Source organism: Nipponia nippon, unplaced genomic scaffold (assembly GCF_047370975.1).
Source record: "Nipponia nippon isolate SJK-2023a ecotype South Korea unplaced genomic scaffold, ASM4737097v1 scaffold_7, whole genome shotgun sequence".
Taxonomy (NCBI): Eukaryota; Metazoa; Chordata; class Aves; order Pelecaniformes; family Threskiornithidae; genus Nipponia; species Nipponia nippon.
Window position 1 is genome coordinate 40,340,211 of NW_028262391.1, and position 23,202 is coordinate 40,363,412.

At 46.8% G+C, this 23,202-nt stretch overlaps 2 protein-coding genes across 15 annotated transcripts in view; both read right to left on the reverse strand.

Annotated features, from left to right (window-relative positions):
- Positions 1-7,972: 7,972 nt before the first annotated feature.
- Positions 7,973-15,227, reverse strand: LOC104011300 (protein C19orf12). Of its 3 annotated transcripts, XM_087738739.1 has the most exons (4): positions 14,724-15,227; positions 12,884-13,028; positions 11,578-11,686; positions 7,973-9,062 (listed from the first exon to the last, which is right to left on the reverse strand). In XM_087738739.1, the coding sequence occupies exons 3-4, from the start codon at positions 11,675-11,677 to the stop codon at positions 8,797-8,799; spliced, it is 366 nt and encodes a 121-aa protein (XP_087594865.1). In that variant the 5' UTR covers positions 11,678-11,686; positions 12,884-13,028; positions 14,724-15,227; the 3' UTR covers positions 7,973-8,796. The 3 variants fall into 3 exon arrangements, with proteins under 3 accessions (XP_087594865.1, XP_087594864.1, XP_087594863.1); XM_087738738.1 differs by lacking the exon at positions 12,884-13,028; XM_087738737.1 differs by lacking the exons at positions 12,884-13,028; positions 14,724-15,227 and having other exon boundaries at positions 11,578-12,838.
- A 1,621-nt stretch (positions 15,228-16,848) lies between these two features.
- LOC104011299 (protein C19orf12) overlaps positions 16,849-23,202 on the reverse strand; it is a 30,016-nt gene continuing 23,662 nt past the window's right edge. For 5 of the 12 annotated variants that reach the window (XM_087738728.1, XM_087738730.1, XM_087738731.1 and 2 more), the window contains exons 2-3: positions 20,783-20,959; positions 16,849-18,257 (exon numbers count right to left, since the gene is read on the reverse strand). In XM_087738728.1, the coding sequence (XP_087594854.1) occupies positions 17,992-18,257; positions 20,783-20,942 (426 nt within the window). In that variant the 5' untranslated portion in view covers positions 20,943-20,959 and the 3' untranslated portion in view covers positions 16,849-17,991. Of the gene's footprint in view, positions 18,258-20,782; positions 20,960-22,072; positions 23,201-23,202 lie in introns of those variants that run through there. The other 7 variants (XM_087738735.1, XM_087738734.1, XM_087738733.1 and 4 more) reach the window with 5 other exon arrangements.

Here is a 23,202-nt window from a genome sequence, read left to right on the forward strand (position 1 = left end):
GGAAGGGCAAGGTAGAGAAGTTAGATGCCCCCCTCATTTTGGCCTGAAAGAGCAGGATTCTTAGAGCCAGAGAGGTTTGAGTAAATGCAGACAGCAGTTAAAAGGCAGAGCTGCACTGGCCTGCCTTTCTTTTTGCAGAAAGCTTCCATTACTATCCAACAGAATTGCCTGCCAAGAAGAGGGCAGAAAACTATCCATTGGCACAGTTAGCTGGGCGAGAACAAAATATCATATTGGAAATGCATACAAATATAAGGCGAACGTGCTTACCTACAATTTTGCAACCAGGACAGGCTCTACCCATTGGCTCACACGCTTCAGCAGGAGACGCGGCTCTCCTCCAGCTCCAAAGGAATGCCGGTGCCCGAGGAGGTACGGTCAGGGCTACACACACCCCTGCCCCAGCTCCAGGATCTCTCTCATCAGGAACCCTCCTATCTCTGCAAGTGGTCAGGGGCTGATTCTGACTCAGCTGGGTGATTCTCCAATTAATTTGTAATAACGTCTTAACACATGGAGCTGCTCAGGGAGCTGCAGCAGGGTGAGGTAAAAATGAGACCTTCAAAGCTTTTGTTTTGTTAGATCAGTTTTGACCCCAAATTACATAGATTATTCATCATATTTTATTCACTGATACAGAAATAAGAAACCCTTCATGCTGTCTTCAGATTACATGTACAAGGGAATATCTGAGGGTGCTCTACTCCAAAGCAGCATGCCAGAGCATGGGAAAGATTTAATTTCACCCTAAACCACTCCTGCCCACTGTGGCTGAGCAGGAAATAAGGAATACAAAACGTTTGCATCCTGTTAGACATTCCTATGATGGGTATAATTAGTTAAGGTCAAACACCAGTGTAAATCTTTCATTCCCCTGCAACAAAGAAAGTAGCTACATTTCATAACCTAGCAGTTTCCTCTTCATCCCCATTGCTATGAGCCTCTACTAACATTTATTACATTCCCCCTTCTTCGATGCTCATGTCCTGACTGCAGGATCGGAGAGTGGTTAGCTGCATAATACTGCCATTACATTTTTGTAACACGCCATTTCCTATGGATAGATTGCAAAGTGTTTAACAAAAAACACATTCAGGAACGAGATGGGAAGTTACTCAAGGTCACCCAGCAAACAAGCAGAAGAGCCAGTGAAGGTGATACCTCTTGCAAGGCCCAGCAAAATGGGCTTTCCACCAAGCTGTGCTGCTGTACCTGCTGACAGCTGAAGTGTTGTCTTTGTTGGAAGATCAGCAGTGATGAAACCAGACCATTTTGAGGGAATTGCAAAGGTACAGATGTTCAAACGCAGTGTCTTTACTGAATGTTGAAAGCCGTAATGTTCACGTTTGCCTAAATCCTTCCTGCTGAACAGTCATCCAAAGAAATGAATGCCTTCAATTTTGCAGACTTCAGAATAATTTTATATATTTACCTCTTGGGCTCTTCTGGAATTCATAAATCACACTTAATGAGAAGTATTAGCACACACTTACTGCAATTACGTGATGAATGTTTGATTTCTGGCTTACAGCCTGAAAAATACATAGATTTCTGTGATCTCTAGAAAGGTAAAGATGAAACCTCATGTTTTAATTAGGGGCTAATAGCTTTAGTTCACTCCAATGCAAAGGCCTTTGGTTTTTTAAAAGCTTTCCAACCCAGCTGAAGTCTGCTATTCAATTAGTCTGGAGTTATTCATCAGCTGGTCAAGCAATGACAGCCTTTCTAAGAAGCTAGTGCTTTCTCCATAAGAGCTTTAACTCTGGGGAAAAAATGCATTGCTTTTACATCCTCTGGCTGCACCGGTGCTGCTAAATTGCTGGTGGAGACTGAGTTCAGCAGGTCCTACCACTGCAGCTATGCAGGATTAAACCCCTGAGCCTGCCTGTATTTCACTAGTGAGCGCTACTGGAGCTGCTGCAACACTGTGAGGAAAAAATGGGAAAAAAGAATTTCCGTATGAATCTGCATTGTCTTGAACAGAAGTATTAAGATTGGTATAAACGCTGTATGACTGGAAATACGTGTGTGTGTGTGTAAGCACCAGAACAATTAAAAGAAAGGCCTATATGGATAGTGAGGGATGCCGTTTCATCAAATGGAGGAACGCATTGCTGCTGTTGACCCCCGGAGGCCCCATGCTGGTGAGACCACAGCACAGATGGCCCCTGAACAGAAGGCCCCACACTGACAGCAGGACAGTGGCCAGAGGTTACAGCAAATCACATAGGCCAGTCCTCCTTCTGATAGCCCATTGGGCTAACAGCAAGACAATAGCAATAGGATATAAATGATATCCTAAAGGATATAAAGGATTTGTCCAAAAACTTAGTTCATCATTGACAACCAAGAAGAACCCAGGAGATGAATTGAGGATTTGACTCCTCCTCCATGTTGTGCACCAGCAATCCTGGTCAGACCATTTCACCAGGTATACCATGAGAGTATGGCTGCGTAAAATCAATTTGCTTAATGACTTTGAATAATACAATCCCCTTCCCCTTCCATAAGATCTTTCAGTGAGTTTTGTAACGCTAATTTCCTATGAACCAAGTGAAAGCGAGAAAAGGCATGGTAACCACTGTTGGGTTGCAATCATCAAATTGCTGTCATCTGAAAGAAACATGGACACACTGGGTCTCAAGTAGCTTTATGTCGTGTGCGCTAAACAGAATTTCACCTCAAAAGAGCAGCTACGCGGGCCTACCCAAGTCCTCTGCAGCACAAGATTTCCTCCCTAAAGACGAGGTGAGTGTTACCGGGAGCAGGTGACTGCAGCCACCCCACCCCACCCGTGCCCCAGGCACTGAAGCACGTATGGCAGGAGCTATACATCGTGAACTATGAGAGGGGAAAGCAGTTCTGCCAGGGCACAGTGGCCCGTAACCAGGCTACAGCGGACAGTACAACACGCTGCACCGCTGGAATCATCTCAAATGAGACAGCGAGAAATCAAATTACAGTAACAAAATGCTGGTAGTATCACACCCCACTGTACGGTCAGTCAGTAGTCATCACCTCACACAGCCCTCCATCATTAGCTGGGTGTTGTCATCACCACCTCACACAAAAGCAGCTGAATGGGGAAGCTGGGTGGCTGCCCCAAGTCATCCAGCAAACTGTTGCTGCAGGGGATCAGTCGGCTTCCCTAAACAAACTGCCCTTAGTCAGGCAGCAAAGCACCTCTCCAAACCACCCTGCTCTTCAGAGCCAGCAGGCACAGGCAGGGGAGCAGCAGCCTGCAGAGGAACCCCGGCCACCGGCTTCCCCTGGCAAGCAAGGCCCCTGCCCAGATGGTGGCACAGCACCCCCTCCCGCCAGCAGCCCACAGGAGACCTCTTCGAGAGAGATGGAGACTGTCTCCTTTGGGAATGTTCTTCTCCAGCAAAGCCCTCTATAGGTGCGGGTGTGCAGCCCTGGAAGGAGAGGGGCTGTTCTGAGAAAAACTGCCCACGTAATGCTAATCCATGTTACTTGTCATACTGGAGTAAGAGGTAAGAGCTGATGTGACCAAGACCGTGCAAACAGGCTGAGCCAAGAGCCACCAGAGCCTCCTTTGTGGGGGCACATACTTACTCTGCAGACCCTCTGCACTGAGGTTCAAAGCAGCTCTCTGCCTGATCACCTTTTGGGCAGATTACCGCTGCTGGCAAGGTTCTCACTGCCTGCTGTAAACTCAACATTAGTCAGTTAATGGGATCTCAGGATTGCTCTGCTTTTACAGTTCTTTGTGCACTCTGGAGTCAGTGGGTCAATACAGGGAACCCTCTTCCACAGCAGAAGGATCTCACCAAAATCCTGTAAAACCTCCAGTTAATGAGAACTATAGCAACTAATTAAGCAGTATCACGGGCACCGTGGTGTGCCACCACAGTGCACCACCCTAGCACCCTGCTCCTTACCCTTACTTCAAGGTCTCTGTTGCAGTTCTCGTGCTCCTCCAGAGGACCAAGCCTGGGAGCCTCTGCGATGCTGTTGGGAATGGGACCTTCAGGAAGCCTGCGCTGTGGCAGTGACTAGCAAAAGACAGAATTTTCACAGCCAAATGCTCCTGGGTCCTGCAGGGTCCACGTGAGCAGCAGTTACACACAGGCCAGTTGTACGTGAGAGGCGAGCACCACTCCAACGGCTGCGCAGGTGCAGATTTGAAGGTGATAAAAATGAACGAAGAAATGCAACCTCCCAAAACCCATGCAATTATTCTTTACTGGCTTGCCAGTTCACCTGTGGTCAATCAGTCTTTGCAAACTGGCTGCTGCTCAGCTCACAAAATCCACTTGTCCTTCAGTAACCAGCAGGGTAAACCCCCCCTCCTCTGCCTGATTGTGCATTTTCTCCCTGTAATTACATGTGACATGCAGCTGCAATAAATATTTGTGCAGTCATAGCTCACAATGATAATCACCAAAAAACAACTTCGTCAGGGAACGTATATGAATGCTAGTCTAGTCTGTAGCTAGGCTGATATTTGTAATCTAATACAAATTCATTAAAGCCAGGAATCTAACAGACTAAGAGCAAAAAAAGAAGTTACCCCTACTTTTAATGGAAAAAGATAACTGTGCTATCCATATACTGAGGCAGCCTTGATAGGCTGAATTTAAGAAATAATCTGATTGCCACTAGATGGCACATCTCAATTACTAATCTATGTTTGAATCAAGGACAGCTTTTATTTTTTTTAGGAAGATATTCCCTCTCTTTGCTAACATAACACTTTATAATCATGCTTGCTTTCTATTTTTAAATCAGACAGCTTAAAAAAAATAAGAACATATAGGAAAAAAAAATTAACTAAAAATACACCATCTGCCAGTGAAAATCTAGCTTGATTCTGTCACTTCTACAACCAAACCAGGTTAATAAGCAGCATCACAGATGGTTTCTTTATATATATAAATACGTACATCTCCCCACAGTGACTCCCTGAGCTGCTTCCTGAAACTGCTGGCGCTGCGTTACCTCGTTTCCTAGGCGATAGCTGTGCCTTACGCTCAGCCTGGACGGTATGCAGCTGGAATGGATTTCAGAAGATGCCAGCCCCTGCCTGCGGCTGTTTCCAATACCAACAAGGGATGCAGCGGTGGACAGCCACATCTCTACCAAAGAACAGCAACAGATGGATATGAATACATTCTCATGCAGCTGGTCTTTTCTCAGATGATCAAATCTGCTGGAGGGTTCTTTTAAGTTGCCCAAATCCCCACATAAGGCTACATAACAAATATCACGGTGGCCTTGATACGACAGCATAGGGCTGTAGTCAGAGCAATAAAGGTGGAATTTGGTCTTTCTGCAGCATTCAACAGTAAGAACTGATGTTGTAGAAGTCACTTTCTAGCTCAAATAGAATCCAATACATCGCAGTAGGAGCAAGGCCTGTTGGAACCTTAGACTGCAAGCCTTGAACCCAGATACGCTGACCGTATGCTGAACTCTTACTTAGCCACCTGAAGGAAGGCCCTGAAACCGGGGCAACCCAGGAAGGTAAGGTAGCCGGAACAATCAGCAGAAGCTGCAGCTAATCAAGGTAAGAAAAAAAATGACCTGCCTGGAGACTGGGAAAGGATCCAATAAGGAACAAGAAGACCCCAGACCCAAATATTACTATTGGACTGAACTGTCGCATGAGGGGAGGGGAACTTAGACTGTAAGGGTACAATTGCCCAGGGATTCCTTTGTTCAGAGTCCCGCTCCGAAGGCACCCAGCTCAAGCTGCCCTCCACCGCTGTACCACTCAATAAATTCACCTGGCGTACGTCGTGTCTGAGACTCTGCTTCAGGGAAACCTAGGGTTGAGCCTGAGGGGAGAGGAAGTGCCCGAGGGTGTGTTGTGGTCTAACCCCAGCCGGCAGCTAAGCCCCACACAGCCACTCGCTCACTCCCCCCTGGTGGGATGAGGGAGAGAATTGGAAGGGTAAAAGTGAGAAAACTCATGGGTTGAGATAAAGACAGTTTAATAGGTAAAGCAAAAGCCGCGTGCACAAGCAAAGCAAAGCAAGGAATTCATTCACTACTTCCCATGGGCAGGCAGGTGTTCAGCCATCCCCAGGAAAGCAGGGCTCCATCACGCGTAACGGTCACTTGGGAAGACAAACGCCATCACTCCGAACATCCCCCCCTTCCTTCTTCTTCCCCCGGCTTATATACTGAGCATGATGCCGTATGGTGTGGAATAGCCCTTTGGCCAGTCTGGGTCAGCTGTCCTAGCTATGCTCCCTCCCAGCTTCTTATGCACCTGGCAGAGCACAAGAAGCTGAAAAGTCCTTGACTGGTGTAAACTCTACTCAGCAAGAACCAAAACATGAGTGTGTTATCAACATTATTGTCATCCTAAATCCAAAACGCAGCACTATACCAGCTACCAGGAAGAAAATTAAGTCTATCCCAGCTGAAACCAGGACAGGTGAGTGCGTGTGTGAGCGAGGAGTCGGAGCGGGGCACCCATCAGCTCAACGGAGCTGCTCGCTGCGAAGGGACTCCGTCCTAGCAGTTACAGTCTCGGGTGGTATGTGTGCGACTCCCTGGACGGTGGGTGAATGCTCGGGCGGCTGCTGCTCCCAAGACACAGACACAAACCACTAAAATGCAAACAACAAAACCATTGTGGGGTCCCATGCTCATTCTCCCTGGGTAGTTATCTGTCAGGGTCTCCTCAATCAGAAGTGGTTATTTCGTAATTCTCCTATGTCCAAATTCACTTGAGATGAACACTTGAGCTGGGTTCTCTTCTTGTTCTATTACCAGCAGTGAAATGTGTTTCAGACCAAACTGCAAACCTATTGCTACCACTTTGAAAATAGGTAGCTGCCACCTTCCAAGAAGTTCCATGAGCATCAAACCTGTTAAACAATGACACAAAGAACAAACAGAACTCAATTCACTTTTTCCTGGTTCTACTTCAGTCATCTGAAAAGCTATGGAAGTTGTATTTGTGGTATTGAGTAAGAGTGCGCTACTCTGTAGCACAGAGTCTAAAGCTTCTGGGGAGGCTCAGGGGCAGTGGGGTTTAACATAAGCTAGACTGGTCCACGCACAACTCAACTACTTGGAATAAACTTCTGTTGGCACCCATATGATACAAGCCCCCTTCATACGACAGTGAAGGCTAAAAGATTGTAATTAAAACCAGTTTAACATTTCTAAGTGTATAATAAAAATCATTTGAAAGAATACCCTAAGAAACAGAGTAACATAGAGTCCAGAACTAGGACACACATAGTTCAAGCTCCGTTCATGGCTATGACACCGACACAAGTGATAAAAATCAATTCACTACCTATGTTTGGGCTCCAATTTACAAATGCCTGCAAAACGGGCGTCATGATGCAGGTTGGAAACCACTCTGAGATCTGCTCATGATCTGCTGAAATACCGGATGCTCTCATAAATTAATTGCAACCAACATCTTTCCTGGGGCCTGCTTTACAATCAGATGTCAACTTCTTTCATCATGGGTCCAAACACCTGATTGTAAGACGGCAGGCTCCAACCTACTGTATCATTCAGTCATCTGCTGCTGTTAGCAGTGTGTTTTTTTGGAAAGCGTGAATTCAATTTGGAAAATCACCAGCACATTGCAAATAAAAGTAACCGCCTTCATTAAAATAGTATTTTCACGTGGCTATACAGAGTAGGTGAAGTCTTAAACAGCCAGGTGCAGTGTGTGTCATGTGGCAATGAAACTGAATGAACACTGATTTTAGGCTTGGCATTACGGAACTATGCCAGGGTAAGGAGTGCCTGCCTGCCGTTCGCTTCCACCTTTCGCAGATGTCTTTGTTCACAAAAAGTGTTCTCAAATGGTGAGAAGAACCATCGCTGCGCTGCGCTCCAGACAGGAAAGTACACTGAATTAATTAATGGCAAATTGTACCTGCAGCAGTAAATTAATCAAATGCATACCATAGCAACTTCTGAGTTGAAAGCTTCACCGCTTAAAACGCAACTACCAGGAACCTCACCACACACAGACAGGTAAATCTTTATTTTGGGGGGCAAAGGCAATTAGGACAGCAGTTTCACTTGGTTTTACATACAACAAAGGCACACCTGCACATTTTTCTACTTATGAACTTGTCTTACAAGCGCCTGGAAACAAATGCTGAACAACTGGTTGGGATATCTGGTAACCTTGCATTTGGGGCTTACAGTGTTAACTGCAGCCAGCATGTCACCCCACACCACCACCACCGCTGCTGCCAGCTGCTGGCTGACCAGTACAGGGCTGCCTTCTTCCTCAAATTTCAGAACGTAAAGCGTTCATTTACTTTAAAGCAAGTAAGTAAGGATTGAGATCGTCGAGTTCACAGTAGAATAACGTACTTCATTATAACTTTCTTTTGCGGGACTCAAACAGACGGTAGGTAAAATTCTTCAAAGTGCCCTACCTACTTTGGCACCTATACGTCAGTCAGAGAAGAAACTTAAAGCACTTACACAAACAGCATTAAATCTCCTGAATAAAACACAATGACTGAAAATTTTAACTAGTGATACGTTAGCGTAAGAGAAGCATAATTCCCTTCAGTTATTTTGAATTCAATCCTAGTGCAGAGTAATTCAAACTTACATAGCAAGTCAGTGTCAGGATAATGCAGTAATCTAATACTATCCTTACAATACAAAACAAATCGACCAAACAAACAAAAAAGAAAACCACCCCAACCCCCAAAATAATACTTAGATCTTCCTACATTCATAATCAGTACTGATAACTAGTAATTGCTGTGTTGAAGAACCACAATTTTTAGAGTAAAAATTCATTACACTGCAAAAAGCCTGCTCTGGAATGGTTTATTTTCTATACCTTATCTTTAGTCCTAGCTTTTTGGTGAGGTATTTTCTCAGCATTCCTGTCAACCTCTGCTGGAGATCAGCATTTCCCATTACAAGAGCAGTCAGCTGAACAATATCAGCCCAGTCTAAGTGCCTGAGAATAGTAACAGCTTCATCATAGAGTTTCTGCTGCTCAGCAGGAGGCAATTCCAACAAAATCTGAGGGACCGGCCTGAACTGTCCGGTAGCCATCCAGGCACCAAGCAAGCCACCAACTGCTCCTCCTGGAAAAGAGAGAGAGAGATGTTACCCTTTACCAGTTAATGTTAAAACCTGAAATTCTATCCATGGCCTTCATCAACGACGTCATGAGAAATCAATGCAGAGTTGCGTACGTGTCTACTTTAACTAGGTTTAGACACGATGTCCACAGCACCAGGAAGGTTTTTTCTGAAGCTTTCTACATCTCCAGCAAGCACAAAGAAACTCTTTATACTATCAATCAGAGCTAACAGCTTCAGGCTGGAAATCAGAAACAAAGTAACACTCCTTAGGGCACCGGTCTCTTGAGGATAAGCTCGACTACTAAATAAAACCATGCCCAAGGAAATCATCTGACCAAGAATTGCCTTAGCAGTGCCATTAACCCATAATCTCTTACTAGAGACTCCCAGAACGATCCAAGCTTTCTGCTTCTCAAGTCCCCCCCTCAGAAGGTGCTCACAGAGGCCAGAGCCATCAGCTTCATGGGGTTAGACACATTCATGCTTTCCTCTACCACATCAGCACCCCACCCGCACCGCCCACCCCGGCTGGCCAAGAAATGCTCCGGTAATTCGAGTGGTTCCAGGTCATCAAGGTAAGAGCAGCGAAATTCCCTACAGCTGGCGTGACTGTGGCCGCTGCTGAGAAACCAGCGTTACGCTCCTACGCGGCTGCTCTCCTTCAAAGAGTTACCGGTCCCACTTGAAGTACTGATGGCTAAGTTCCTAGTTTAGTGAGAGAAGATTTGTTACATGATCACACTTCCCCCCCCCCCCCAGGCAACGCATCCACAACCCATTCGTCTCAGAGCAACTAAGTAGTCCTTAGAAAGCACGATACGCTGCAAGTTTCTGCTGCAGCGACCGCTGCAGATGGGAGGTAACTCACCCACTAATCCTTGGTGCAAGGCAGCAATGAGGAGAACCCCTGCTGTCCAGTCCCACACCCTTGCAGGCTGTTTGTCTCAGTGAAAGCGCACTGGATTGCAAACGTCCCTGTAACCGTCCTAAAACCCACTAAAGACCCAGGGTCATTTACCTTGGCAATTTTTACAATTAAATGAGGGCCTTCTGATTTAGTTGCACTGTCATCGGGACACAGCTTTTGGTACACTTAGTACTTATTATTCTTATTATATGTACTTACTATTGTATACTTTTGGCACACAGTAATAGGTATACTTGTTCCACTGCCTTCAGCAGTGGCTGAAGAGACACTATGAAAGCTTAAACAAACACCTAAACAAAATGAGAAAACACATCCAAGAATAACTTCGGTGTTTCTCATCATCTCACTCAAGAATGAGGCCGCTGACATTTTTTACTTCTGATTTGCAGCTTAGAAATTTCTTAGGAAAGCTTTATTTCTCTTCTTTGCTCCTGATAACGTCAGCCACGTGTTTGTAAAAATATTAATTTTGGCTATTAATTAAGCTCTGTACTTGTAACAGGAGTGAACGCAGACCTTCATTTTGCATTTTCTGTTATCGCTCCTCACGTAGTATTTGCTTGGGTTTTGTAACTCACCCTTGCTAACCCTCACACAGGCATACTGCAATTCAGTGCAATACTGATAAGCCAGTGAAACTGCTGCAACTGCTCGCAGCGTAAGGAGCATTCAAGGACCAAGGTCCACATGACTTCAGTGACGAGGCAGCTTTCAAACTGGACAACTCTTAATTCAAGAGACGGAGGAGAGACAACTCTTTACTCTTAGACGCTGGACTTCCTGTAATTTTCCATACCAGGAAAAAGCAAAGTGACAGGGAACAACGAATTCCAGAGGAAAAAAACAAGTTCACCAAGAAGTGGCTAGCCGGTACTTTTAAAATACAGAAATAAACGTAATTTTTAGTAAGATCATTAGGAAGATGATCCCGTCCCTTGCTAAAGCTGACTAAGAATACTTATTCACCCTCGCATTACACCCCCATTGTCTTTCTGCTGTGCCACCTGGTACCAACAACCCCCCCCCCCCCCGACTGCAACCAACACAACACCCCCCCACACCCCCCGACTGCTACCATCATCTCTTGTGCTCCCTCCCCCCTGCCTCACCCCCCTCCTCTCCACTCCCCCACCGCGGCGCTGGAGCAGAGCCTGCGCCAACGAGCTCAGAGCCCCTTAGTTTGCTCTCTGTTTCGTCCCGCACCTCGGACACTGCTGCACCCCAGCAGATGGGAACCAGGGCTCTACCCGCCAAAAGCCAACGATTTGCTAAGAGCTTGTTCAAAGGGTTTCAAAGGCACCGCTGTCTCAGCCTCAGACCTCTGGATGGCTTCCTGCTTGCCGCACAGCAGCCCAGGTCAGCAAGGTCTCTATCCCCCTAGAAGGAAACACTGACACATGCCTTCCTGATGCCCGCCTCGTTTCTAAACAGCTAACATACAAAACGGCATCTTGTTAAAGCCCAGTTACACGAAGTCTCAGCGCTGCGCACCCCCTTCCTTCAATCCGTACCTCCTACACACACTTCCTCGTTTCTTCACTCAGGGAGTTAACCACACTTCTTGTTCCTATAGCAAAATGCACTTACCTATAGCGATTCCAGGCGGACCTCCTATCAGACCCCCAACAAACGCTGTTGCACCCGCCAGCAGGGTTCCTCGACCAGAGTATTTGACAGCAGCTTCCATCCCCTTCACCTGAGAGACACAACAGAACAATCGCATCACATCATCAACACGGATGGGCATCTTGGCAAGTTAAGGTCCTGGAAAAGACGTTTTATGTTATCTTTTGAGTGCTGCAACAGGGACTAAATCCTGCTGCTAAACAAGTTCAGGAGCCTGTGAAACTAAAAGAACAGAGGCACAATTAATATAGGGAAAAAAAAGATTTGCTTTCTCTTTCGTTTCTGGGAAAACCAAACCTCTTTCCAAGCAGCTAAACATTATTGAAACTGCTGATAAAACCACAGAGCAGACCAGAAAAATATGGTTTAAAGACCAATTCAGAAGACCAAACAAGAACAAGTACCAGCAATGAGAGGCTTAAGAAAGTTTCTAGCTAATTCGACAGCACATTGCCTTTGCCTCGAGCAACTGCTGCGTGTCTTCAGCATCGTGCACAGCTCTGGGAAAAAGGCAAAGCAGAACCCCCTCTACCACAACTAGCAGGTCATAATTGACAAATCTGCCAGGTATTTTCTCCTTGTCCTAATCCTTGCCAGAAATCAGTTGTTTGTTTTCACATGTCAGTTTTTCTCCCCGTTTTGTTGCACACTTAAACACTTTCACACTGGTTTCTGAAGGCAGGAGGGTGTCTATAGCAAGCAAGAAGAGCCTGAGGAAGGGAACAGATTTCAGAAGGAGTCAGAGACCTGGGACTGGGAATAAAGGGGGAGCTCTGGAGACAGGGCATCAGAAATGCAGGCGTGTATGGGCACGGCAGTCGGGACTCAGAGCAGACACGCGAGACGACTCTCGTGTACGAGGAGACAGAGAGGTGGGACCTCAGCCCCCTGGCACACAATGACAAGTCCCCAGCATGGGGCAGACACCTGCCCCCGAGAACGATCCCGCCAAGACCAAACCTTTTCCACCTCATTCGCTTGCTGCTGCTGCCGCCGCCTATCTAAGCCCATCCATTTCCGTAGAGGCCCACGGAGAGCATGGCTACCCACTGCTGCTGCTGCGGCCACCGCTGACAAAAAGGGCAGCGGGCCATGCCCAGGTGAAGGTTCCAGCCCCCACTCCTGCAGGCACGGGAAGCCACGCCATTGCATTGAGCGCAACCCCGAGAAAAGGCACATGAACATGGCCTAGCTAAAAAAAATACTAACACAGGGCACCTTTTTGGAATTTCTGCGTATTAACTATTCTTTTCCCCAGGTCGCTTGCCTTGTCACAGCAGGTGGCTCAGGAGGCGTAACAGAAGAAAACACATGCCTCAGAGTTGCAGGTGCCAGCAAGTGTAGGGAGCCAGGAAAGAGGCTGTACGAAGAAACAGTACGGCTGCTCTGCTTTACAAATGAGAAGATTCCACCTGAAGAAAAAGATTTTACCCCTTGTTTTGCACCTCACGTTTGCTTGCTGGTAAGCCAGTCACTTCAATCAAACTTTTGAGAAATGGTTACTACGCTCTAACTTTTCCAGGCATCCCTCCTGCAATCTGAGAGAGAGATTTGCAAAAATGCTGACCCCTCAAAATAACAACTGAATTCAAATGCAGCGCTGCCCGAGTACAGCGTTACGCAATGCCAAGCCCTGAACGATCCACCTTGGGCATTCAGTTTGGCAAAGCAAGTGGATACTTTTAACAACTCTCTTAATGATAGGAGAACCGAGATATTACAAATATCCTCATCTCATGTCGCAAAACCAGGTTCAATACTAATGGAAGACACTGATTCAGACCAATGAGACCAGAGGAAAACCCACAAAGGGAAATGAAGAAACGCCACCCCCACAGCAGAGTTGGAGGAGTGTTCAGTAAATAAGGCCCGAGGACGAGGCACTGAACAGTAAGAAAAAGCTTGCTCGTTAAGCAAACACCTTCCATTCTGCACACCAATGGAGGAAAGGGCTTGCGGCGGGTGGGGGGAAGCATTCAGTATGATTAGACATATATTCACCCCGAAGGCACAGATTTATTGTTGTACGTGTAACGTTAGCACTATCAAACAGATGAGCGTCTGGTTTTCCAGCCTCTAGGACACTTTTGATCCCAGTGCGTGTGCAACTTTCTCAGCCCAGGCCAACTTGCCTTCAAGTCTTTTTTGAATACATCTCCTCAGTGCAGACTGAAAGTGGAGTGCTAGCACACTATTTTTCCTATTAAAAATTAATTACTGTGAAAGCGAAAGCGAAAGCTTTCTTTTGCACTAAAATAGCTGACCCCAAATCATCCGTGTCATTGTACTATCCAAGCACTGCTGACACTGAACAAAAATCTGTGTTTTGGGAAGGCACCACATATGCTCCATAGCTGCAGAGAGGCACAGTAGGAAATTCATCAAATAGCTGCATTTCTCTCACTACTTCATTCATCCTCGTGCCAGTCTAAAGGAAAACATCAAAGCTCTTCCTTTTACCACCGTTGCTTTTGGGTTTTTGGCAGGCTTATGACACAGCAGCGTATCAGGATGGCAGCGCGTGCTGGTTAGCGACAGCAGAGTGACACGCTCTGCTTCCAGAGTTATATATTATCTCATTCAACACGATTCAAGCTCAAAGTAATAAACAAATGGCTGCTCTGTTCATCCTGGAGCAGGAGGAAGTAAAAAAAAAAAAACAAAACACAACAAAATGATCACACCGTACCCAACCCACTGAAAGTCCTACTAATGCAAACAACCAGAGAGGGTCCCCAGATTCATCTGTGGTGTGAACCTCAGTTCATCTCTTTTCTATTTAACATTCCCATCGCATTATCCTACTTCCCCCTTCACAGAATGACGACTTTTGACAGGCAAAAGCCATTTCATCCCCTGGGTTCACTGTCCCACTTACAGAAAAACAAACACCCTCCCAAATGCCCACACAGGAGATATTCTAACCAGCACACGGCCTGGCCCACAGCCGAGCTGTCCTCACTGCTCCTTACAGTCTGCTATCGAGTTAACTGAGTAGACTCCTCAGTAACCATCGCTACCATCTGCAGGTGCACAGAACAAAAATCCCCTACAGGACAAACTCCAAACCTACCAAGCAATGAAGACATAGGTCTAAGTCGTCTTACCAGGAGCTAACTTGATCTTGGTGGGCCCCATATGGTGATAAGCAAGAACGTGGCATGAGAATCTCCATACAATCGCTAGAAAGCAGACACATGAACTGCGTAGCTCTTCAAGATGCAACTTCAAGACAATAGCAAATACTTCTGCAAGCAGAGATGACCAGGAGATAACCCAGGACAATTTCTTCTGCCTCAGCTGTACAGCAACAGCTCTACCGGTAATGCAACCTTTTGTACTAAATACCAGGTCAGCACTAGAGCAAAACCAAATGCAAAGCACTCGGCAACTGAGGCAGACGAAAGAACACAATTCCACAAACAACAGCGTGCACAAAGGTCTGACTTGATGCTTCAACAGGCCAGAAGTCCATTAACGACTTCAGTAATAGCTGGTGGGCAGGCAGGGAATCAAGATATTCCTATCTGCAAAGGACAACCGTCTCATCGCTGGGCCATACGCATATGCTGGCCTAAGCAGCATCTGTGCTCCGACACCGTCGCTTCTGAAAATCCTACCCTTGGAGCCCTCAGCGCTCAGCCTAGTATTTAAAATCCGCCAAGCAGGTGGCTTCATCGGCATCAGCGGCCAGAAGAACTTTGTTTCAATATCAACTTGAGCGCATTAAAATCAATCCACGGGTTCTGAATGTTTCGAAATTTATCAAAATCTTCATGACTAAAACAGGCTGCGCGTGAAAGGTAACTGTAAACTCTTTCAAACAGCTGAAATGTAATGACACTTCAGGTATTTTTCACTCATTTTCCTACAAGGCCCAGCTCAGGTTTACTACCGCCGAAGCGCCGCCACAGCCGCAATGCCATTTGGGGACAAGCAGAAAGCGTTCGTTAAAGGCGAGCTCAGGCCGCTGCCAGGATTTCCAAGGCTCCTCTCGCCGTCCCCGGACACCGCCCTCCGGCCCAGGGCCGGCCCCGCAGGCCGGAGCGGCGGCGGGCCCGCCGGGGCGCGGCCCGGCCACGGCCCGCAGCAGGGCCCCTCCGGGGCAGCGCCGGCACCCGCCGGGCTGCGGGCCGCGGCCCCCCGGCCCCGCTCCCCGCAGCGCCCGGCCGCCGCAGCCGGCCTCCTCGGGAACCTTCCCGGCCGCCGCCGACCCAAACCCCGCCGGCAGCGGGCCGGGGTCCGGGGGAGCTCCCCGGGCTGCGGCGGGGCCCGCCCGGCCAGCGGCAGGCCCCGCCGCGGCTCCCGGCCCCCTCGGGCACAGCCGGCGCCGAGCCCCGCCGCGGCCCTTCCTTCCCTCCTTCCCGCCCTCCCTCCTTCTCCCGCCTCCAGCCGCCCCCCTCAGCCGGCGGCGCCCGCCGCGCCCGGCTCGCAGGAGGCCGGCCGGGAAGGGGCTGCGGCGCCGGGGGAGGAGCGCGGCCCGGCGGGGCGACCCCCGCGCAGCTCGGCCTCTGCCCTGCCCGCCCCAGGCCCGCGGCCTCCCGCCGGCCTCGGCGGTGCCCGAATGCCTGCAAAACGGGCGTCATGATGCAGGTCGGAAACCACTCTGAGATCTGCTCATGATCTGCTGAAATACCGGATGCTCTCATAAATTAATTGCAACCAACATCTTTCCTGGGGCCTGCTTTACAATCAGATGTCAACTTCTTTCATCATGGGTCCAAACACCTGATTGTAAGACGGCAGGCTCCAACCTACTGTATCATTCAGTCATCTGCTGCTTTAGCAGTGTGTTTTTTTGGAAAGCGTGAATTCAATTTGGGAAATCACCAGCACATTGCAAATAAAAGTAACCGCCTTCATTAAAATAGTATTTTCACGTGGCTATACAGAGTAGGTGAAGTCTTAAACAGCCAGGTGCAGTGTGTGTCATGTGGCAATGAAACTGAATGAACACTGATTTTAGGCTTGGCATTACGGAACTATGCCAGGGTAAGGAGTGCCTGCCTGCCGTTCGCTTCCACCTTTCGCAGATGTCTTTGTTCACAAAAAGTGTTCTCAAATGGTGAGAAGAACCATCGCTGCGCTGCGCTCCAGACAGGAAAGTACACTGAATTAATTAATGGCAAATTGTACCTGCAGCAGTAAATTAATCAAATGCATACCATAGCAACTTCTGAGTTGAAAGCTTCACCGCTTAAAACGCAACTACCAGGAACCTCACCACACACAGACAGGTAAATCTTTATTTTGGGGGGCAAAGGCAATTAGGACAGCAGTTTCACTTGGTTTTACATACAACAAAGGCACACCTGCACATTTTTCTACTTACGAACTTGTCTTACAAGCGCCTGGAAACAAATGCTGAACAACTGGTTGGGATATCTGGTAACCTTGCATTTGGGGCTTACAGTGTTAACTGCAGCCAGCATGTCACCCCACACCACCACCACCGCTGCTGCCAGCTGCTGGCTGACCAGTACAGGGCTGCCTTCTTCCTCAAATTTCAGAACGTAAAGCGTTCATTTACTTTAAAGCAAAACACAGGCCACCATGATGCTTGTTATGAATATTTTAATGAAAACAGAGGACCAGCTCTTCAGATTCACTCAAGAACCCGATGCTGAAATGACAACCCTAGCCCTAGAGATAGTACAAAAATGGCAGATTCGGCTCCCCATTTCCTTTTCTTTTTTTTTTAAAGTCTATTCTTGCCATGCCTTCCCATTCCAGGACACCAGGAACTCCTAACTGCGCAGTTTGTTTACCTGTTGCTTTAAACATTGTTTAGGCATTGGCTTCACTTCTTACAGAACGGAATAAGTAACTCAAGAATTACAACAAAACTGCGACAAAGAACGAAGTAAGGATTGAGATCCTCGAGTTCACAGTAGAATAACGTACTTCCTTATAACTTTCTTTTGCGGGACTCAAACAGACGGTAGGTAAAATTCTTCAAAGTGCCCTACCTACTTTGGCACCTATACGTCAGCCAGAGAAGAAACTTAAAGCACTTACACAAACAGCATTAAATCTCCTGAATAAAACACAATGACTGAAAATTTTAACTAGTGATACATTAGCGTAAGAGAAGCATAATTCCCTTCAGTTATTTTGAATTCAATCCTAGTGCAGAGTAATTCAAACTTACATAGCAAGTCAGTGTCAGGATAATGCAGTAATCTAATACTATCCTTACAATACAAAACAAATCGACCAAACAAACAAAAAAGAAAACCACCCCAACCCCCAAAATAATACTTAGATCTTCCTACATTCATAATCAGTACTGATAACTAGTAATTGCTGTGTTGAAGAACCACAATTTTCAGAGTAAAAATTCATTACACTGCAAAAAGCCTGCTCTGGAACAGTTTATTCTCTATACTGTATCTCTGCTCTTAGCTCTTTGGAGAGGTAATTTATCAGGACTGCTGTCAACTTCTGCTGGAGGCCAGCGTTTCCCATTACAAGAGCAGTCAGCTGAACAATATCAGTCCAGTCTAAGTGCCTGAGAATAGCAACAGCTTCATCATAGAGCTTCTGCTGCTCAGCAGGAGGCAATTCCAACAAAATCTGAGGGACCGGCCTGAACTGTCCGGTAGTCATCCAGGCACCAAGCAAGCCACCAACTGCTCCTCCTGGAAAAGAGAGAGAGAGATGTTACCCTTTACCAGTTAATGTTAAAACCTGAAATTCTATCCACGGCCTTCATCAACGACGTCATGAGAAATCAATGCAGAGTTGCGTACGTGTCTACTTTAACTAGGTTTAGACACGATGTCCACAGCACCAGGAAGGTTTTTTCTGAAGCTTTCTACATCTCCAGCAAGCACAAAGAAACTCTTTATACAATCAATCAGAGCTAACAGCTTCAGGCTGGAAATCAGAAACAAAGTAACACTCCTTAGGGCACCGGTCTCTTGAGGATAAGCTCGACTACTAAATAAAACCATGCCCAAGGAAATCATCTGACCAAGAATTGCCTTAGCAGTGCCATTAACCCATAATCTCTTACTAGAGACTCCCAGAACGATCCAAGCTTTCTGCTTCTCAAGTCCCCCCCTCAGAAGGTGCTCACAGAGGCCAGAGCCATCAGCTTCATGGGGTTAGACACATTCATGCTTTCCTCTACCACATCAGCACCCCACCCGCACCGCCCACCCCGGCTGGCCAAGAAATGCTCCGGTAATTCGAGTGGTTCCAGGTCATCAAGGTAAGAGCAGCGAAATTCCCTACAGCTGGCGTGACTGTGGCCGCTGCTGAGAAACCAGCGTTACGCTCCTACGCGGCTGCTCTCCTTCAAAGAGTTACCGGTCCCACTTGAAGTACTGATGGCTAAGTTCCTAGTTTAGTGAGAGAAGATTTGTTACATGATCACACTTCCCCCCCCCCCCCCCCCCAGGCAACGCATCCACAACCCATTCGTCTCAGAGCAACTAAGTAGTCCTTAGAAAGCACGATACGCTGCAAGTTTCTGCTGCAGCGACCGCTGCAGATGGGAGGTAACTCACCCACTAATCCTTGGTGCAAGGCAGCAATGAGGAGAACCCCTGCTGTCCAGTCCCACACCCTTGCAGGCTGTTTGTCTCAGTGAAAGCGCACTGGATTGCAAACGTCCCTGTAACCGTCCTAAAACCCACTAAAGACCCAGGGTCATTTACCTTGGCAATTTTTACAATTAAATGAGGGCCTTCTGATTTAGTTGCACTGTCATCGGGACACAGCTTTTGGTACACTTAGTACTTATTATTCTTATTATATGTACTTACTATTGTATACTTTTGGCACACAGTAATAGGTATACTTGTTCCACTGCCTTCAGCAGTGGCTGAAGAGACACTATGAAAGCTTAAACAAACACCTAAACAAAATGAGAAAACACATCCAAGAATAACTTCGGTGTTTCTCATCATCTCACTCAAGAATGAGGCCGCTGACATTTTTTACTTCTGATTTGCAGCTTAGAAATTTCTTAGGAAAGCTTTATTTCTCTTCTTTGCTCCTGATAACGTCAGCCACGTGTTTGTAAAAATATTAATTTTGGCTATTAATTAAGCTCTGTACTTGTAACAGGAGTGAACGCAGACCTTCATTTTGCATTTTCTGTTATCGCTCCTCACGTAGTATTTGCTTGGGTTTTGTAACTCACCCTTGCTAACCCTCACACAGGCATACTGCAATTCAGTGCAATACTGATAAGCCAGTGAAACTGCTGCAACTGCTCGCAGCGTAAGGAGCATTCAAGGACCAAGGTCCACATGACTTCAGTGACGAGGCAGCTTTCAAACTGGACAACTCTTAATTCAAGAGACGGAGGAGAGACAACTCTTTACTCTTAGACGCTGGACTTCCTGTAATTTTCCATACCAGGAAAAAGCAAAGTGACAGGGAACAACGAATTCCAGAGGAAAAAAACAAGTTCACCAAGAAGTGGCTAGCCGGTACTTTTAAAATACAGAAATAAACGTAATTTTTAGTAAGATCATTAGGAAGATGATCCCGTCCCTTGCTAAAGCTGACTAAGAATACTTATTCACCCTCGCATTACACCCCCATTGTCTTTCTGCTGTGCCACCTGGTACCAACAACCCCCCCCCCCCACTGCAACCAACACAACACCCCCCCACACCCCCCCCCCCCCCCCGACTGCTACCATCATCTCTTGTGCTCCCTCCCCCTGCCTCACCCCCTCCTCTCCACTCCCCCACCGCGGCGCTGGAGCAGAGCCTGCGCTAACGAGCTCAGAGCCCCTTAGTTTGCTCTCTGTTTCGTCCCGCACCTCGGACACTGCTGCACCCCAGCAGATGGGAACCAGGGCTCTACCCGCCAAAAGCCAACGATTTGCTAAGAGCTTGTTCAAAGGGTTTCAAAGGCACCGCTGTCTCAGCCTCAGACCTCTGGATGGCTTCCTGCTTGCCGCACAGCAGCCCAGGTCAGCAAGGTCTCTATCCCCCTAGAAGGAAACACTGACACATGCCTTCCTGATGCCCGCCTCGTTTCTAAACAGCTAACATACAAAACGGCATCTTGTTAAAGCCCAGTTACACGAAGTCTCAGCGCTGCGCACCCCCTTCCTTCAATCCGTACCTCCTACACACACTTCCTCGTTTCTTCACTCAGGGAGTTAACCACACTTCTTGTTCCTATAGCAAAACGCACTTACCTACAGCGATTCCAGGCGGACCTCCCATCAGACCCCCAACAAATGCTGTTGCACCCGCCAGCAGGGCTCCTCGACCAGAGTGTTTGACAGCAGCTTCCATCCCCTTCGCCTGAGAGAGACGGCAGAACAGTTGCATCACATCATCAACACGGATGGGCATCTTGGCAAGTTAAGGTCCTGGAAAAGACGTTTTACATTATCTTTTGATGGCAGCTAAACAAGTTCAGGAGCTTATGAAACTAAAAGAACAGAGGCACAATTAATATAGGAAAAAAAAAAAAAAGACTTGCTTTCTCTTTTGTTTCTGGGAAAGCCAAACCTCTTTCCAAGCAGCTAAAAGTTATTGAAACTGCTAATAAAAACCACAGAGTAGACCAGAAAAACGTTTTTAAATTAAATACTGTGAAAGCGAAAGCGAAAGCTTTCTTTTGCACTAAAATAGCTGACCCCAAATCATCCGTGTCATTGTACTATCCAAGCACTGCTGACACTGAACAAAAATCTGTGTTTTGGGAAGGCACCACATATGCTCCATAGCTGCAGAGAGGCACAGTAGGAAATTCATCAAATAGCTGCATTTCTCTCACTACTTCATTCATCCTCGTGCCAGTCTAAAGGAAAACATCAAAGCTCTTCCTTTTACCACCGTTGCTTTTGGGTTTTTGGCAGGCTTATGACACAGTAGCGTATCAGGATGGCAGCGCGTGCTGGTTAGCGACAGCAGAGTGACACGCTCTGCTTCCAGAGTTATATATTATCTCATTCAACACGATTCAAGCTCAAAGTAATAAACAAATGGCTGCTCTGTTCATCCTGGAGCAGGAGGAAGTAAAAAAAAAAAAAAAAACCACAACAAAATGATCACACCGTACCCAACCCACTGAAAGTCCTACTAATGCAAACAACCAGAGAGGGTCCCCAGATTCATCTGTGGTGTGAACCTCAGTTCATCTCTTTTCTATTTAACATTCCCATCGCATTATCCTACTTCCCCCTTCACAGAATGACGACTTTTGACAGGCAAAAGCCATTTCATCCCCTGGGTTCACTGTCCCACTTACAGAAAAACAAACACCCTCCCAAATGCCCACACAGGAGATATTCTAACCAGCACACGGCCTGGCCCACAGCCGAGCTGTCCTCACTGCTCCTTACAGTCTCCTATCGAGTTAACTGAGTAGACTCTTCAGTAACCATCGCTACCATCTGCAGGTGCACAGAACAAAAATCCCCTACAGGACAAACTCCAAACCTACCAAGCAATGAAGACATAGGTCTAAGTCGTCTTACCAGGAGCTAACTTGATCTTGGTGGGCCCCATATGGTGATAAGCAAGAACGTGGCGTGAGAATCTCCATACAATCGCTAGAAAGCAGACACATGAACTGCGTAGCTCTTCAAGATGCAACTTCAAGACAACAGCAAATACTTCTGCAAGCAGAGATGACCAGGAGATAACCCAGGACAATTTCTTCTGCCTCAGCTGTACAGCAACAGCTCTATCGGTAATGCAACCTTTTGTACTAAATACCAGGTCAGCACCAGAGCAAAACCAAATGCAAAGCACTCGGCAACTGAGGCAGACGAAAGAACACAATTTCACAAACAACAGCGTGCACAAAGGTCTGACTTGATGCTTCAACAGGCCAGAAGTCCATTAACGACTTCAGTAATAGCTGGTGGGCAGGCAGGGAATCAAGATATTCCTATCTGCAAAGGACAACCGTCTCATCGCTGGGCCATACGCATATGCTGGCCTAAGCAGCATCTGTGCTCCGACACCGTCGCTTCTGAAAATCCTACCCTTGGAGCCCTCAGCGCTCAGCCTAGTATTTAAAATCCGCCAAGCAGGTGGCTTCATCGGCATCAGCGGCCAGAAGAACTTTGTTTCAATATACCAGTTTTAACCCTGCCCTGCATTTGTGATTTTCAGTTATTTTCCTCAGGCAGGGTTCGCTCCTACTTATTGGTCTAAAGATTAGAACATGCTGATTGCCACTCCTTATCTCTGGATTTGGCATTCTTCTCTCCCAACGGTGAGGATTCACTACATCTACAAATATTTATTGCAAGAATACAAGCGTGTTGCTGACTATATAAATCGAACGCTTATTTTTGAGTTTCAATTATATTAGAAGATGGTAAGAAACTCATCCATTTGCTAGACAATCCAAATTCAACCGAAATGTGTAAAAGAGCATTTTAATATTGTTTGGTAAGAACTGCGACCTTAACAGCTTTGCTTACTTTCTTCTTTTGTGTATTTACCAAAGCATGGAGATTTACCAAAGCATCCAATTGCTTTACTTAACCAAAGAGGCAACAAATTTACTCATTACACAAACTCACTCCTTCTAGGAACCAAGGAGCTGATTTTACAAGGCTCTTGGATGCCTAAAAATGCAGGTAAACACTCAGTG

Coding starts and splice junctions, on each gene's coding strand:
- LOC104011300 (XM_087738737.1), bottom strand. CDS start 11,737: ATGCCCATCCGTGTTGATGATGTGATGCGATTGTTCTGTTGTGTCTCT. Junction 9,063..11,577: donor TCCGCCTGGAATCGCTATAG/GTAAGTGCATTT, acceptor TCTCTTTTCCAG/GAGGAGCAGTTGGTGGCTTG.